Genomic DNA, 14512 nt, shown 5'->3' with positions numbered 1-14512 from the left:
ACAGAAAAGGTTCAAAAGTTAAGTGAGGTGTCCTAATGCGGTCAGTTTGTTATACAAAGACTCTAGCCATCTGTACATGGATGACCCTTTCTCCAATTTTTTTCTTTTAAATATCAAAAGACAGTTCAGAACTTGGCAGTCTGAATGAGAATTTGGAATTGGAGCTGGACTTTCTATTATTTCTGCCTCAGACTCAGTTCTAACTCCTCATCTTCTGCGTGGCTTCCCTTCAGGACGGTAGTTTTCCTGAGGCTGTGAGCATGTGAGGGCACTCCGGCCCCTTGGGTACCCCCACAGTGCCACAGTGAGAAGGGAGTCAGCAGCCCAACCAGACAGGAGCTGTACCCTGGATGTCCTGAGTTTCTAGCAGCGGACCCCTGGTCTTTCCCTGCCTATGGACACACTAACATCTGGAGACTGGGATACCTTTATGGAAGTGAAAGGTTTTTGTTTTTTTTTTAATGAGATTTTATTCAAGATAAACAAAGAACATATCATCAAATAAAACCATTCAAAGTCTTTTTACAGATATTTTATCAAGAAACTCACCAGCGAGAGCCCTCCAAACAGTGGCTATCCATGCCACATTTTTGCTTTTATGAAAGTGACAGGTAAATGAACTGCTACTAAGAATGTATCCCTTCAAGAGAAAGAGGGAGATTCTGAAAGTCATCATCAGATCAGCACCAGAGCAGCAGAGGTTCAACTTGGGCCCCAGGCCTCCGGAACAATTCATGTCCAGAATCATCCCCAAAGAAAAGCAAATTTAAAGAACGTTCTATGGGATGTTTTTACTGTACCTGTGGTCTATTTCTTTGGAAATCAGTTGGTATTCTACCAATGGAAAAGCAGGCCTTCAGTTACCGGACTCCTCTGTTCCCCACACTGCTTGGGTAGTACTTCCTGAGCAACCAGCAACACAGTAGAGGGAAAAGAGCAACTTAGGGGCAAAGGAGAAACACAGAGGACACATGCATGCCATGTGTTAAGCTAAGTAACAATAGTTAAATAATGTATTGCCAAACCCCATTCTATGTATCTTGATTCTTATTTATCCCAGATCAAATGTAAGTATGGAGACATTTTAATTGGTTCTTTTATGTATCTAAATTCCTACCTGAAATCAATTCTTACAAACTGTTGGAGGCAAAGAGATGAATGCAAAATTTAAATGTAAATAATTCTTCGGTGAGAAGTGACTTTTGTAACTGCTTAGACATGATCAAAATATTATTTTAAAACCTTTCTTTCTAACCACCTAAATTAAATTAAATAGTTCTTTTTTAAGGCACAAATTCAAAGGTGGCGAAAGCACCATCAGGTGAGGATGGGGGACCCCCCCCCAAGGACACCAGGGAATGGAGACAGAAGTAGGTGTTACGGCCAGGGTGAGACAGACACAGGTCTAGCCGGCAGCCTCTGTGTGCCAGGGGTCAACACGTCCATGAGTGGGTTATGGGGAGGTGTGGAGAGGCTTCCAGGCTTGGTACTGGGGATCTCAGTGCAGTAGCTATTTACCAACCTGGAAGGAACTTTCCAGTATTTTAGCAACTGAAGCAGCTACACCAGTGCAAACTGGCTGAACACGAGCTCTGCAGGAAGCTTTCTAGAAGTGCAACTTGATCTGAAAACAGAGGAGATTGTGGGCACGCTATTTTTCATTAGTTTATTATAAAAGCAAAACAATTCCCGGAGACACAAGACACAACATCCTAATCTCTAAATTCCTTTGTTTTTTGTCTCTACCTTGTGAGGCTAGACACCCTTCATGACTGCCTGATCTGTTCGGTCCGCACTCAACCCTGTCTCCTGGCTCCGAGGCCGCACAGGTCAGAGGCTCCAGCAGCCTGCACCATGGCCAATGCCATGGAACCACTCTCTGAGGTGGCTGAGCCCTTCAAGGAAAAATTTCTATAGATGCTAACCTATTCTAAATAAAGGTGAACAGGCTGTTTCTGCCCCTAAAATTAAATCCTGCATATCTAGTACTGCTTACATCTTTCTATTACATCTATTACATCTTTCTATTACCACCTAACACTTAGAAGTGTGGCAGACTATTCACCGACTTGTTAATTCTGGGATCGCTACTTGGGATCCAGACGAGTCAAAATAAATGGTGAGGATATCTTCTAAAAAGCCCATGATGGCCCTCTTGGCTATGTCGCCGGTCAGTGCCTGGATACTGCTTACGTGCTCCAGGGCCCTTCTGACCAGCTGGCCTCTATCATGCGAGCTGTGGGGTGCTCCGGGGTCCTCTCCCTCTGCTCCTGACTTTAGAAACTGTAGGATAAAGGACTGCACCATGTCCCCATTCAATTCAAGAGTTTCTCGGATGCAGGGCAGGTCTGAGGCGCTGGCCAAGCTCAGGAGGTGAATCAGTGCCTGGCAGATCTGGGTCCGTAGGCTGGCACAGTACTTGAATTCCAGAAAGTCTGTGGTGTCTTCACTCTTCTGTAAGGCAGTGACCAATGCATTCCAGATCTGAGCGTACTGGTCAACAGAGCCATAGTGCTCTCTCTTGCTCGGGATGGAAAGGGCAGTGGCGGATCTGATGCGCACTTTGAAATTCTTGCATGATGTTACAACCGACGTCAGGGCATTGTAGGCCTGGGAGGTCCATGGGGCTGTTCCTAGAAAGAATCCACTGGCACTGAAACCAACGAAGGCTTAGACATAAATGGGGGAGAGGGAGAGGGGCAGAGGAAGCACACACACGAGTGCTCAAGCTAATCACTATGTTTTCACTTAATTCTCACACTAACCCTATAGGATTAGGGTAACCAGTGCTGGCTGTGGGATTCTGGGGAAGGTGCCGAGTACTGATTCCCAAACTTCCCATATCCCTCAACAACTCTGCTGCACACTCGGAGCCTCTGCTACACGCTCGGGGCCTCTGCTACTTGCTACTTCAAATGGGGACTTTGGCAACCACGACAGAGGCTTCTTCTCTGGGAAGAGACTGTCCTGAGGGCTTGGTGGGTGGAGTACAGACTGAATTATAGCCCCATTTGTTCTCTCAGTCAGGTGCTTCTGAGGAGTGCACACACTGCACAACTGAATGCACATCCTTGTTCATGCTGACAAAAGAGTATTTTATCACCCAGATTAGCATCCAGGCACGGCTCTGGACATAGCCAAGTCATGCATTTTATTGCATAGAGAAAGAAAATACTATCTAGGCAGTGACTGGGGAACAGAATACTCAGATTAACCAAAGGTACAACTGTCTTAATTTTGAGAAGATATTGCCCCGATTTCTGTCTTCTCTCCCTTCCTGATTGTCTCAGGAAGTTAGCCTGCTTTCTTCCTCCTCAGAGCTACCACTCTCCACTTCCCCACTCCATTGTGAGGGTGTTCTTTTTCCTCGAGATGGGCATCAGAATAGATTTCATCTTCCCTAACTCTCCTAGCTCCTCCCAACTTCTTCGTTGCCTTTGAAGACAGGCAAGCAGACACTACCTTAACGAGCTCCAACTCCACAGGTCACTTGAGCCTATTTCCTCCATGGAAAATCCGAGAAGCTACTTCTCCATTAGCTCCCTTTTATTTTCTTAAGTAAGTTTATTTATTTAAGTAATCTCTACACCCAACGTGGAGCTCAAACTCACAATCCTGAGATCAAGAGTCACATGTTCTTCTGACTGTGCCAGCCAGGCACTCTCTGGGTGGAAGTTCTTGGTAATAAAGGGGAGCAGAGCCAGATTTCCCTAACCTGATGCATGCTCTGCTGGTCCAGAATGGATTTACCTCCTCAGGAGCACACCTTGTTTCAAACCTCATCACAAAGACAAGTGTATAAGGCAAATGCTGGTAAGGAAAGTGAATGGGATTTGGAAGCTACAACCCACACGCCTAAGCAGCTGTTAGCCACCAATTCTCTAGCTCGGTACATGGCAGGTCACTACTCAGATGCCCTCCTTCTATGCCGCAGCCAAGGGCTCACTTGGGATTTCTGATTTCTACCCTTTCTTCCATGACACTTTTTCTCCTTCTTTTTTACCCCTGTTGTTAAAACAACATAAGCTCTTGTAGAAAATTTAGAAAGTGAAAGCAGAAAAAAAAAATTCTACTCATCATCCCCTTCAGAGGCAACCACTGTCACTAATTAGACTAATTTCCACCCAGTCCTTTTTCTACCCATTTATTGAGATCATGCTATTGATACAATTTCATAACCTGTTTTAATTTGCTTAATATCATACTTTCCCAGATTATCAAAAACATTTTGTAAACATAATTCTAAAAGATCCCTTTGAGGGGCGCCTGGGTGGCTCAGTCGGTTAAGTGTCTGCCTTTAGCTCAGTCATGATCTCGGGGTCCTGGGATTGAGCCCTGAGTTGGACTCCCTGCTCAGCGGGTCAGTGGGGAGTCTGCATCTCTCTCCCCCTCTCCCCTTCCTCCTTGCTTGTGCTCTATCTCAAATAAATAAAATCCTTTTTAAAAAATCCCCTTGAATATTTATACTATGATTTATCTCAACCATTCCCCTAAACTTGGGTGTTCAGAACATTTCCATTTTTTCCTAATACTGTGATAAGTACCAATCTGAGGAACATCTTTAATAACAACATAGGCTGGTGTGTGTTGTCCTAGGGCCCTCCACCAGAGATAAGAGGGAGACTTTCTTACCTAACGGAAGAGCAGGATTTTTAAATACATTCCCCATTGCATAACAGGCATTCCATCGGACTTTCATGGCAGCCTCAATTAGAACAGTAGAAATTAGGGCCTGGATGGACTCCTCAATGATTTCAGCAAACCTGGGCTTTTCTATATGAGACGGCTGCAAAAAATGAAGCAAATTTCCAAGGGCCCGGACTGCATTGCTTTTTACCTAGAAAAAATGTAAAAAAAAGAAAAAAGAAGAAAAAGCATTAGAAATCTGCTTTGCCAAAGAGATGTTACAGAAAGTTTATTTTCAGCTTTGAAAAACCCAGGAAGTCTTAGTGCCAATGAGACAAGCAGACCATAAAGGTGTAGCTCCTTGGAACGCTATAAAGACCTAGTATGATGAACAGCCTGTGCCCCCGGAAAGGTTTTGCATAGATGGCGTGGAAGACCCAGGGGCAACAGGGCAGAGCTGGCTTGGAGCAAGGGGAGAACGGGCGAGGTTGTAGAATTCCAATCCTGTACTTTTGTATTTAAGAGTCTCAACCTTTGCAGCCTACTAGAATCATCTGGGGAGATTTCTTTTTCAGAAACCAATTCCTAGGCCCGAAGTCCAGAAATTCTGAACAAATTAGTCCAAGGCAGGGCTCCCTAGGGTTTCAGAATCACTGTGCTCAATTAAGCACTTGGTATGGGTCAGGTGCTATGCTAGGTGCTTCAACACAAGCATCTCTGAGGCCACTGAGGTAGAGGTCATGACTTCCATGTTCAAGATGAGGAAACTGACCTTCAGAGAAGTTCAGCAATACACCAAACGTCACCCAGTTACCAAAGGGCAAGCCAGGATTTGAACCATGTCTACCTGACCCTAAAACCCATTTCTATGCTTTCAACTTACTAGTCTAACAGGAGCTATTCAAAGCCAAGAGCTGCTCATCCTTCTGACTTATTACTTCTACTTAAAGATTTTTTTGGAAAAAAAAAAAAAAAAACAAAGGCAAATTAATATTAAAGCAAATGTGAACAGATCACAAGTGGTATTACAAAAAGCACTGATGTTTTTCAGGACACAGGAAGACAGGAGAGAAACATATCATACCCCGAGTACTCTCTCGATTTCCTCTGAACAGGGATAAATTCGGTGGAACAAAACCATAATTCACTAGTATCTACTTGAGAAATACTACTGCTGTGACTCTACCTTGTCTTTATCTCTGGATGCCTCTATCGCTGATCGCAACATCTTCAGGAGCAGGAGACCAGAGAACTCTTCCTGGAAACTGGGGTCTGGTGTCTCCCTATTCCATCCCAAGCAGGCAAAACATGTTGAAAGGCAAAGCCCAGTTGAATATACACATATACACATACACTCAGTTAGTACAACTATAAAAAAATTTGGGAAAACAGCTCAACAAATCTGTTCAGATTATATAAAGAACTTATAGTTTATACCCTTTGCCTCAGTAGGTCTACATCTAAGAATCGACCAAAAGGTGTATCTCAGAATAAAGATTTCATGCACAAAAATGTTCACTGCATATCAAAGCCTAAAACAATGCAGATGGTCAGTAGCGGGAGAGTGGTTAAATAACCACTGCCCAGTGATGACTGTGTAATAGTAATTCACATTTATAAAGCTGGAAGAATGCTCACACACGTTCTACGGGAGAGCTCAGCAATGAAAAGCAGGACACTAGCATATGAGAAGCAACCGCTGCCTCCAGGGAGGGGAGCAGGGTAGGAGCAAGGCTTTATACTGAATACCTCTGTAGTATCATTTGAATTCTTTTAAACCTGTGAATATATTACTTTAAAAAATTACAAATTTGGGGGCACCTGGGTGGCTCAGTTGGTTAAGCAACTGCCTTCGGCTCGGATCATGATCCTGGAGTCCCAGGATCAAGTCCCACATCAGGCCCTCTGCTCATTAGGGAGCCAGCTTCTCCCTTTGCCCCTCACCCCTTTCATGCTCTCTCTCTCTCTCTCTCAAATAAATAAAATCTTTTAAAAAAAAATTACAAATTTGACATTTAAAAAGTAGTGCAGCAACTACTATGGTTCTGTACTTCTACTTCTATATTTTCCATAATGTGGATATATAACTTGCATCAGAGACAGTATTAAATACACACACACACACAGAGAACAACTTGCTAATCTTTTTTGGGGTGAGGAGAAAGGGAGAGGGAGAGAGAGAATCCTAAGCAGAGAAAGAATTCTAAGCAGGCTCCACACCCAGCAAGGAGTCAGATGTGGAGCTCCATCCCACGATGCTGAGCTCAAGACCTGAGCTGAAATCAAGAGTCAGACGCTTAACTGACTGAGCCACCCAGGTGCTCCACAACTTTCTAGTCTTAATACTTGAGGGAATATAAAAACAAAACAGGAAGACTGACTACACAATATGGGAGAATTACTGTTAGTTTTTTTTTATAGTAGTGATCAAAGATATCCTCCCGGGTCCTCAGCTTCAGAAGTCACGCACAGGAAATGAGCTGAGTCACCTACATGTTGACAATCAGAGTGTCCGTCAGGTTGCCCAGGGACCAGGCTGCTTTGGCCCGGACATTCAGAGATTTGTCTTGAAGTGACATCAATATTGCATTTGCTGTGTCTGCAACAAAGATGACATCCTAGAAGATAAAATGGAACACTGCAGTTACTTTGCGAGCTCACACGGCTGCCTTGCAATTCTGAAATTTATTTTCAGAGAAAGATTTATTTATTTACCACAAATTTCCACTTGAAAATCAACATGTATTTACTCAATTTGCTGCTCTACTGTATTACAATTTGGACCCTCACTCAAACCCCAGGGGAGGGTCTTCCATGATTTTGGTATGTGCCATGCACACCCAAGGAGCCTGCGGATTTTGCCTTGTTGAACATTTTATAACCTGGTCCATGACAGTTATCAATGAATTCTGTGCTTAGACTGACTTCCACCTTGGGAAATGATGTTGACAATGAAATGCATTTCTGGAAACATGCCCTATTCATTACACACTTCTCAGGGAGATAGATGTCATAGGTAAGACTGAAGGAGAAATTTATTTCCTTCTTAGTAATAATTTTATCAGCTTTCTAAGTCATTACTATCACACGGTAATGTCCCATTTCTTTTTTTTTTTTTCCCAATTATTCATTAATTTAAACATTACCTGGGCACTGAGGGTCCTGGGTAGTACAGGCATTACCATATTTTAGCAGCAATTAAGGAAACCAGATTAAAAGCAATGTTATGTCTTTTACTGTTCAGCTCTCTATCCACCCAAACCACAAGTGTGCTGGCCCATCACAGGCACTGAAGGGCGGTGCGGACTCACACTGACCTGTCTGAGACAGGGGAAAAGCACATAAACTCCAAGGGCCCGTGTGGTCGCCGCTTTCACTAATCGGTTCTTGCTGTCGTTCAGCCCGAGCAGCATGGTGAGGCACAGGATCTGCCTGTCACTCTGCAGTGAGAAAGGTTGGCAAAGGGAAAGTGAGCCTGAAAGAACTAGAAGCCACTGTCCTCGTCAGGTGACTGTGACGCGTCTGTGTCTGAGTTCATATTTGGGAGCAGAACACAACTGAGACCTGGAAGCTACCTTGGCAGAGAGCAGAGGTTCACTTCGGACCCATGAGGGGAGTGTCTGCACACACAGCATCTGTGACCTTTAACCTTTACCACTGTGTGAACTCGGTCACTGTATTCTGCTCCTTCATGAAAGCTAAGAGCAGACACAAATGTCACTGGGGACTAAAGAAGGGGAGCCTCCTAGATACCCCGTGTGGTGGGCACCAGCCAAGTACAGTCACATACTTCATGTTATTCCTCATGTTGTGCCCATTTTATAGATGATAAAACTCAGTTTTACAGAAGTTAAGATCATCAGAGAGGTGGAGAGTGGAAGAAGTGGGACTTATACTCAGGTCTTCCTAACTTCCGGCTTCGAACGCTTTCTGAAATGTCTCTGACTTCCAAGCCGCTCCCCCCACTTCCACCACCCACCCTCTAAAGTGCAGGGAGGAAAGGCTCTCCCGAGACGTTAAGATTTTAAGTTTTGCCCCCGCCCTCGCCCCACACTCAAGTAGACTGAGCCCCCTTTTCTCCTAGAGCATGATGAATACTGGCTTAAAATGAACAAGAATCTGAATCAAACTAAAGCTCTGATGCTCGAGGGGGCTGCTTGGGGCTGAGGAAACACTCCTCGGGTTACCGGCAGGCTGCTGAAGGCTTCGGGCAGGATGGAAGACAGGGCATCGCAGGCGCTTGCCTGCAGAGTCGGGTGCTCGGAATTCTGCAGGGCTCTGGGCAGAGGGCCGTTCAGCATCATAGTCCAGAACATCACCACCTGGAACAGGGGCATAGTCAAAACCGTGGCCCAAGAGCCAACTGTGGAACCAGCTCAACTCGAACACTACCACAGGGGGCCACAGTAACAAAACATCCTTCTATAAAGCAGTGGCTTTCTCTAAGGCTTCCGCTAGTCCTTCCACAGCAATGGAAGGGGCTTCAGAAAATGATAACTGCATCCTTCCACTTTACTGAACAGGGATCGGTCTGCTACAGTGAGGCGGCCAGAGAAGGCAACTGGGAGGAGGAGGGGGAAGACAACGGTGGTAACAGCAGTCGCCGCCGGCGCCTCGAGTTTTCCAGAGTGCGTCTCACATGCCAGATGCTGCTCTCAGTGCCTCACACAGATCTACACACTGCAGTCCTCAGCACAACTAAATGAAGTATGTGTCATTATCTCCACTTTCACACAAGGAAGCTGAGGCATGAAGACATGGTGTAACTTGCTAGTGGGCATCAGAGCCCAGAGCCAGTGCAGGAGTCCAAACAGCGTGGGATCCGGAGGCAGACCTGGATCCTTCAGCGGCTGCTTCCCATCTCTGCAACCTCGGGCAAGTCACCAAACCTGTCTAAGTGTCGGCTCCTCTCCAGAAGAACAGGGCAAAGCTGTCTACTTGGCAGAGTCGGGGTGAGAGTAAAACGTAATGCTGGGTGTGAAGTCCCTCATGCCCAGTGCATAAGGGAGACTTAAACTGAGCAGGGGGCTGCTGTGAGCACAAGGAAGAACGAGCTCATTCTGAAGCTCTCGAGGTAGGCACCCGCAGAGTACCCTGAACAGCTTCTTTCCCCTGCTTTCTAAAAACCCAGGGATTTCATGTCATTTACAAATCTGTCTGTGGTCTGGTACCTCTTTCTGCCCCATGGATTTAGTCCCAAGATCCACCATGTATCCCAGAGCCCAGTTCTGTCCTCCCCTAAAATCCCAGTTCCTAGAAACCCAATCTGGGCCTCTCCCACCCCAAATGAAAGACTGTGGACAGGTATGCTCGCCAGCCTCCAAGATGGCCCACAGTGATTCTCGCCTCCTACGTTAAGGAGGTGGTCCTCCGTTCCCACACTGGCTGGGTCTGACCTGTGTATCCAGTAAGGGGCTGTGGAAATGACAGTGTGAGATTTCTAAAGTGAGGTCATAAAAACGCCACAGCTTCTCTCTTGTTCTCTCTTGATTCTCTTGCTATGGGGGAAGCCAGCCACTTCATCTAGGGGACACTCATGCAGCCCTCTGGAGAGGTCCTCGTGGGGAGGAGGGAAGTGAGGCCCACTGCCAAAAGCCAGTGCTAACTTGCTAGGTATGTGAGTGAGCCATGATGGAAGAAGATCCTTGAACCCCTGTCAAGTTCAGTTAACAGCAGCCCCTGCTGGCTTCCTAACTGCAACCTCAGAGAGACCTGAGCTAAGCCACTCCCAATTCTTGTGCCAAAGAAACTATGTGAGAGAATATATGTTGTTTTAAGCTGCTAAGTGTTTTTAGATAATTTACTATAAGCAACTGACTAGTAATATAGCAAGTGTATCCCTTTCTTTTTTTTTTTTATTTTAAGAATTTTTTTTTTAATTTATTCATTTGTCAGAGAGAGTGAGCACAGGCAGACAGAGAGACAGGCAGAGGCAGAGGGAGAAGCAGGCTCCCCGCTGAGCAAGGAGCCCGATGTGGGACTCAATCCCAAGACCCTGGGATCATGGCCCAAGCCGAAGGCAGCCGCCCAACCAACTGAGCAACCCAGGCATCCCAGTGTATCCTTTTCATACAGATGAAACAATACCCAAGTGTGAACAGATGAGTCTTGCCTAAAAGTCATTGGCAAGCACAGGGAGAAGACTGGGTGCAACTCAGGTCTGTCTGAGCAAATCAACTCATCTCCCCGTGAATGGTGACATTTCAGCTTTAGTGGCAGTCTTGAGAAAGAACTAGGGCTAGGTATTAATTTCTTGCAAGGATGATGGAAATTGCAAAGGGAAAAGAAGAGGCAGGGTGAGGAGAGCAGGAGAAAAACCCATCACTTTTGGTAGGGTCATATGTTCCTCATTGGCACAGTGTGGGGACAGCAGAAACAACTAAGATCTCAGATCTTTAATGGGAACCACAGGGGTATGGTAGTGAGGGAGTTAAGGGAACAGACATCTGTTGAGCACCTGCTATGTGCCAGCACCTTTACATTTCAATCTTCCAATAGCCCCAGGAGTTAAAGATTATTATTCCTCCTTATGAGGAAACTATGCTTGTACATCTATTAATGGTGCTCCCTCAATTTGATCTCCTGTCTTCTGATTCCAAATGCTTGGCTCTCCCCATCATTCCAGTCTGCCTCTTGGGCAGGATGAATAACCAAACTAGGTTTTATGTGGAAGAAATGCTATTTCAGTTGCTGGCTGTATGTTACACATACTGTGACAACACAATGAACTGCAAAGAAACCAAAGCGCAAATAAATCCTATTTGTGGTAGTATCATGTCATCACAGATTATAAACTAGTTTTTGACACTGCAAGAAGCCATATCATTTACTTTACTTTATTACTGAGCCTCAAAACTGACTGAAGCATTAAGAAAAGAGAAAGCTGTGAACTGAGACGTACTCACCAAGGTGACTGGCACTCTCTGATCAGACGGTACGGTAGAGTCTGGTTTATACTGTTGAATTAAGCCTGTACCCAGTTCTTCCAAAAGCTGCCGAGGTAAAAGAAATAGATTATCAAAGCACAGTATGAGAATTACGGCGGTAGAAAACCTCACTGGTTTGGAGATGACCTCAAATCAAGGGGAAAAATAATTTCCAACTGAATTTTCTCTCCTTTCTCAGCAACTCCTATGCGAGAGGTATGCTTTCAGGAACAAAATCACCAGAAATATATGGTTAATTTATTATCAAATGATTTCTTTGGGTTTTTATATTAGAGCTGCAAATAAAAGAATGTATGATTTTCCCTACCTGAAACCTCCATAAGAAACCTCAGAATGGACAGACATGCAGTAGAGGGAAGAACATAAAGAAAGAGAAGAAAAAAGCAGGTGGCTTTTCATGAAAGTTACCTTTGCTCCATGAAGCTGAATGGACGGATCTGCTTCCCCCATGCACTTGCAAATCACCTCTCCAAGCTCCATCAAGTACACTTGAGCCATTGAAAAGTAACCCCTGGCCAGATGAGCCAACACCTGCAAAGAGAAGAGACAAATAACCCCCAAGACCTGAATGCAGTGCAGGGCTGCAATATCCAGAGGCGTGCTCTAACATTACATAAGTCACTCACACTTAACACGGGGCAGGAGTCTAGTGCTGAAGGAAATGAGCAACCGTAATCTTTATTTTATGACTGAAATCAATTAACTGTATCATATAATTTCAGGGTGATTTATAATTTATGAAATGTGTTTCACTAAGATCGGCGATATCACTTATGCCTGGGAACAATTTGCTGAGGCTGGGACTCGTGGACTACTTCAGCTGAAGGAGGGAGCTAAGGCTGAAAAAGTTGGAAGTTTCCAGGGCATGTTTAATATCAAACCAGACAACTAGCAGCAGAGCGCAGAACCAAACCCATGTCTAAGATCACAGCTGAGTACAGAAGAAGGAAGTATGTTAAACCTAGGCTTGCTTTCTTCCTTTGAAGGAGCAATTATTTTGTTGTCTCTAAGCAGACAGAAGATGAAAGAGAAGTTACGGAGAACTGCACATTTACTTAAAGTTGCCGAAATCAGAGATGAACTGTACAGTTTCTTTCAGAATTGCTATATAATCTAGCGTTCCCACCTGTCACATAACGGAGGTGACTAAAATGGCTTGCAACAAAAAGGCAGGCGTCTGACATTTAAACCAAGTCTTCTCCCAGCCTCGGCCAAAAACAAAACAACAGAGTTCTCACACCTAAAATGCAACTCCCACTAATACCACAGGCCCGTCGCTCGGTTTTCCATTACTTTCATGGACTCGCTCCCCACAATCCATCACCCTTTGAAGGCAGAATGATTTCTTCCATTTCAGAAACAAGGAGCCAGAACCTCCTACCTGTAAGGCCTCTAGCCGCATGGGGGATGGTTCGTAAGTGCTTCCTCCCGCAGAGCCAGCGTCGCTACCCGAACAGGAATCCTCCTTGGGCAGCACAACAGTGGAAATGCAGAGTCGGATGAGCCAGCAGGGCTCTGACGACCCCCTTGGGGAGCTAACTGATGCTTCCTCCAGAAAGGGTCCCGAGGGGGCTTTCTTGCACCGATCAGGAGTGCCAAGGTGGGGAGTCACTGAATTGCTACTGCTGAGTCCAGAAGAACAGGGCTGTTGTAAGAGCAACTGGACTTCAGGTAAAGGTGCGTGAGTGGACACGATGGCTCCCAAGAGAGTGAGGCTTGACACTCGAACATTCACATCTGTCAAAGTTAGTGGGAATCACTATCACTGTGGGATCATAATTACCCTCACAGGCAATGGGAATTAGGGCATCCTTGGTTAACCTGCATCTAATTAAACCTCTAGCCCTAACTTCCAGTTTAGAGAACTACACGGGACAGAAACAGAAGTTCAACAACACTGTAAAGAAACTATCTGGCAATAGGGTGTTTGGGTGATGGACTTTGGGGAAGGTATGTGCTATGGTGAGTGCTGTTAACTGTGTAAGCCTGATGATTCACAGACTTGTACCCCTGGGGCAAATAATACATTATATGTTAATTTTATATATATATATATATATATGTATGTGTATATATATATGTATATGTATATATATACATAAAAGAATTCAGGGAAAAAAAAAAGGAACTATTTGGCAAACTGAGAGTGTGAAACGTGCTGGCAGACAACTGTCTGGGACTCATCCATAAACCAACTTGGCGAAAGAAAGAAAAGGCTGATGGACTGCTCTAGATTAGAAGCCACTAGAGTGACAGGATAATGACATGCAGTGCACGAACCCAGAATGAACCCAAGTTCTCACAAAGAATGAGGACAGATTCTTTGAGACATGGGGAAATTTGAATGTGGAGTAGATATAAGATGATACTATGGAATCAATGTAATTTTCTTAGGTGTGAGAATAGTGGTGTGTTTTTTAGGAGACTGTCTTTATTCTTAAAAGATGCATGCTGAGGTATTGAGGATGAAATACCATGTCTGTAATTGACTTTTTAGAAACTGTTTTTTAAAAATTTTTATTTATTTGAGAGACAGTGAGAACATGAGCAGGGGGAGGGGCAGAGAGAGAGGGAGAAGCAGGATCCCTGCTGAGTGGGGAGCCCAAAGTGGGGTTCGATCCCAGGACCCTAAGATCATGACCTGAGCCAAAAGCAGACACTTAACCGACTGAATCACTCAGGCACCCCTGTAACTGACCTTCAAATGGTTCAGAAATATACATATTTATACGCACACATGTATATACACATACACAGATACATATGCGTGGAAACAAAGCCAACATGACAAATGTTACCAACTATTAAGTCTAGGGAGACGAATGCAGATGTCCATTGCACTATTCTTTCAAATTTCTGTGGGTTTGACCATTTTAATAGTAAGAATGCTGGAGGACAAAGCCAGACGCTTGTCCCCTCAGTCTGCAGATGAAGAAGAC

The 14512-nt window shown here is 44.8% G+C and overlaps 1 protein-coding gene across 2 annotated transcripts in view; it reads right to left on the bottom strand.

Moving 5' to 3' along the window:
• Positions 1 to 432: 432 nt before the first annotated feature.
• Positions 433 to 14512, bottom strand: part of HEATR6 (HEAT repeat containing 6) — a 34258-nt gene continuing 20178 nt past the window's right edge. For both annotated transcript variants that reach the window (XM_080825711.1, XM_080825710.1), the window contains 9 exons: positions 12955 to 13310; positions 11982 to 12104; positions 11532 to 11618; positions 8814 to 8948; positions 7944 to 8066; positions 7120 to 7244; positions 5813 to 5909; positions 4633 to 4837; positions 433 to 2633 (listed from right to left, as the gene is read on the bottom strand). In XM_080825711.1, coding sequence (XP_080681837.1) covers positions 2062 to 2633; positions 4633 to 4837; positions 5813 to 5909; positions 7120 to 7244; positions 7944 to 8066; positions 8814 to 8948; positions 11532 to 11618; positions 11982 to 12104; positions 12955 to 13310 — 1823 coding nt within the window. In that variant the 3' untranslated portion in view covers positions 433 to 2061. The remainder of the gene's footprint in view (positions 2634 to 4632; positions 4838 to 5812; positions 5910 to 7119; positions 7245 to 7943; positions 8067 to 8813; positions 8949 to 11531; positions 11619 to 11981; positions 12105 to 12954; positions 13311 to 14512) is intronic.

The sequence above is a fragment of the Martes martes genome (assembly GCF_963455335.1).
Source record: "Martes martes genome assembly, chromosome: 16".
Lineage (NCBI taxonomy): Eukaryota > Metazoa > Chordata > Mammalia > Carnivora > Mustelidae > Martes > Martes martes.
This window is presented reverse-complemented; position numbering and strand designations above follow the sequence as displayed.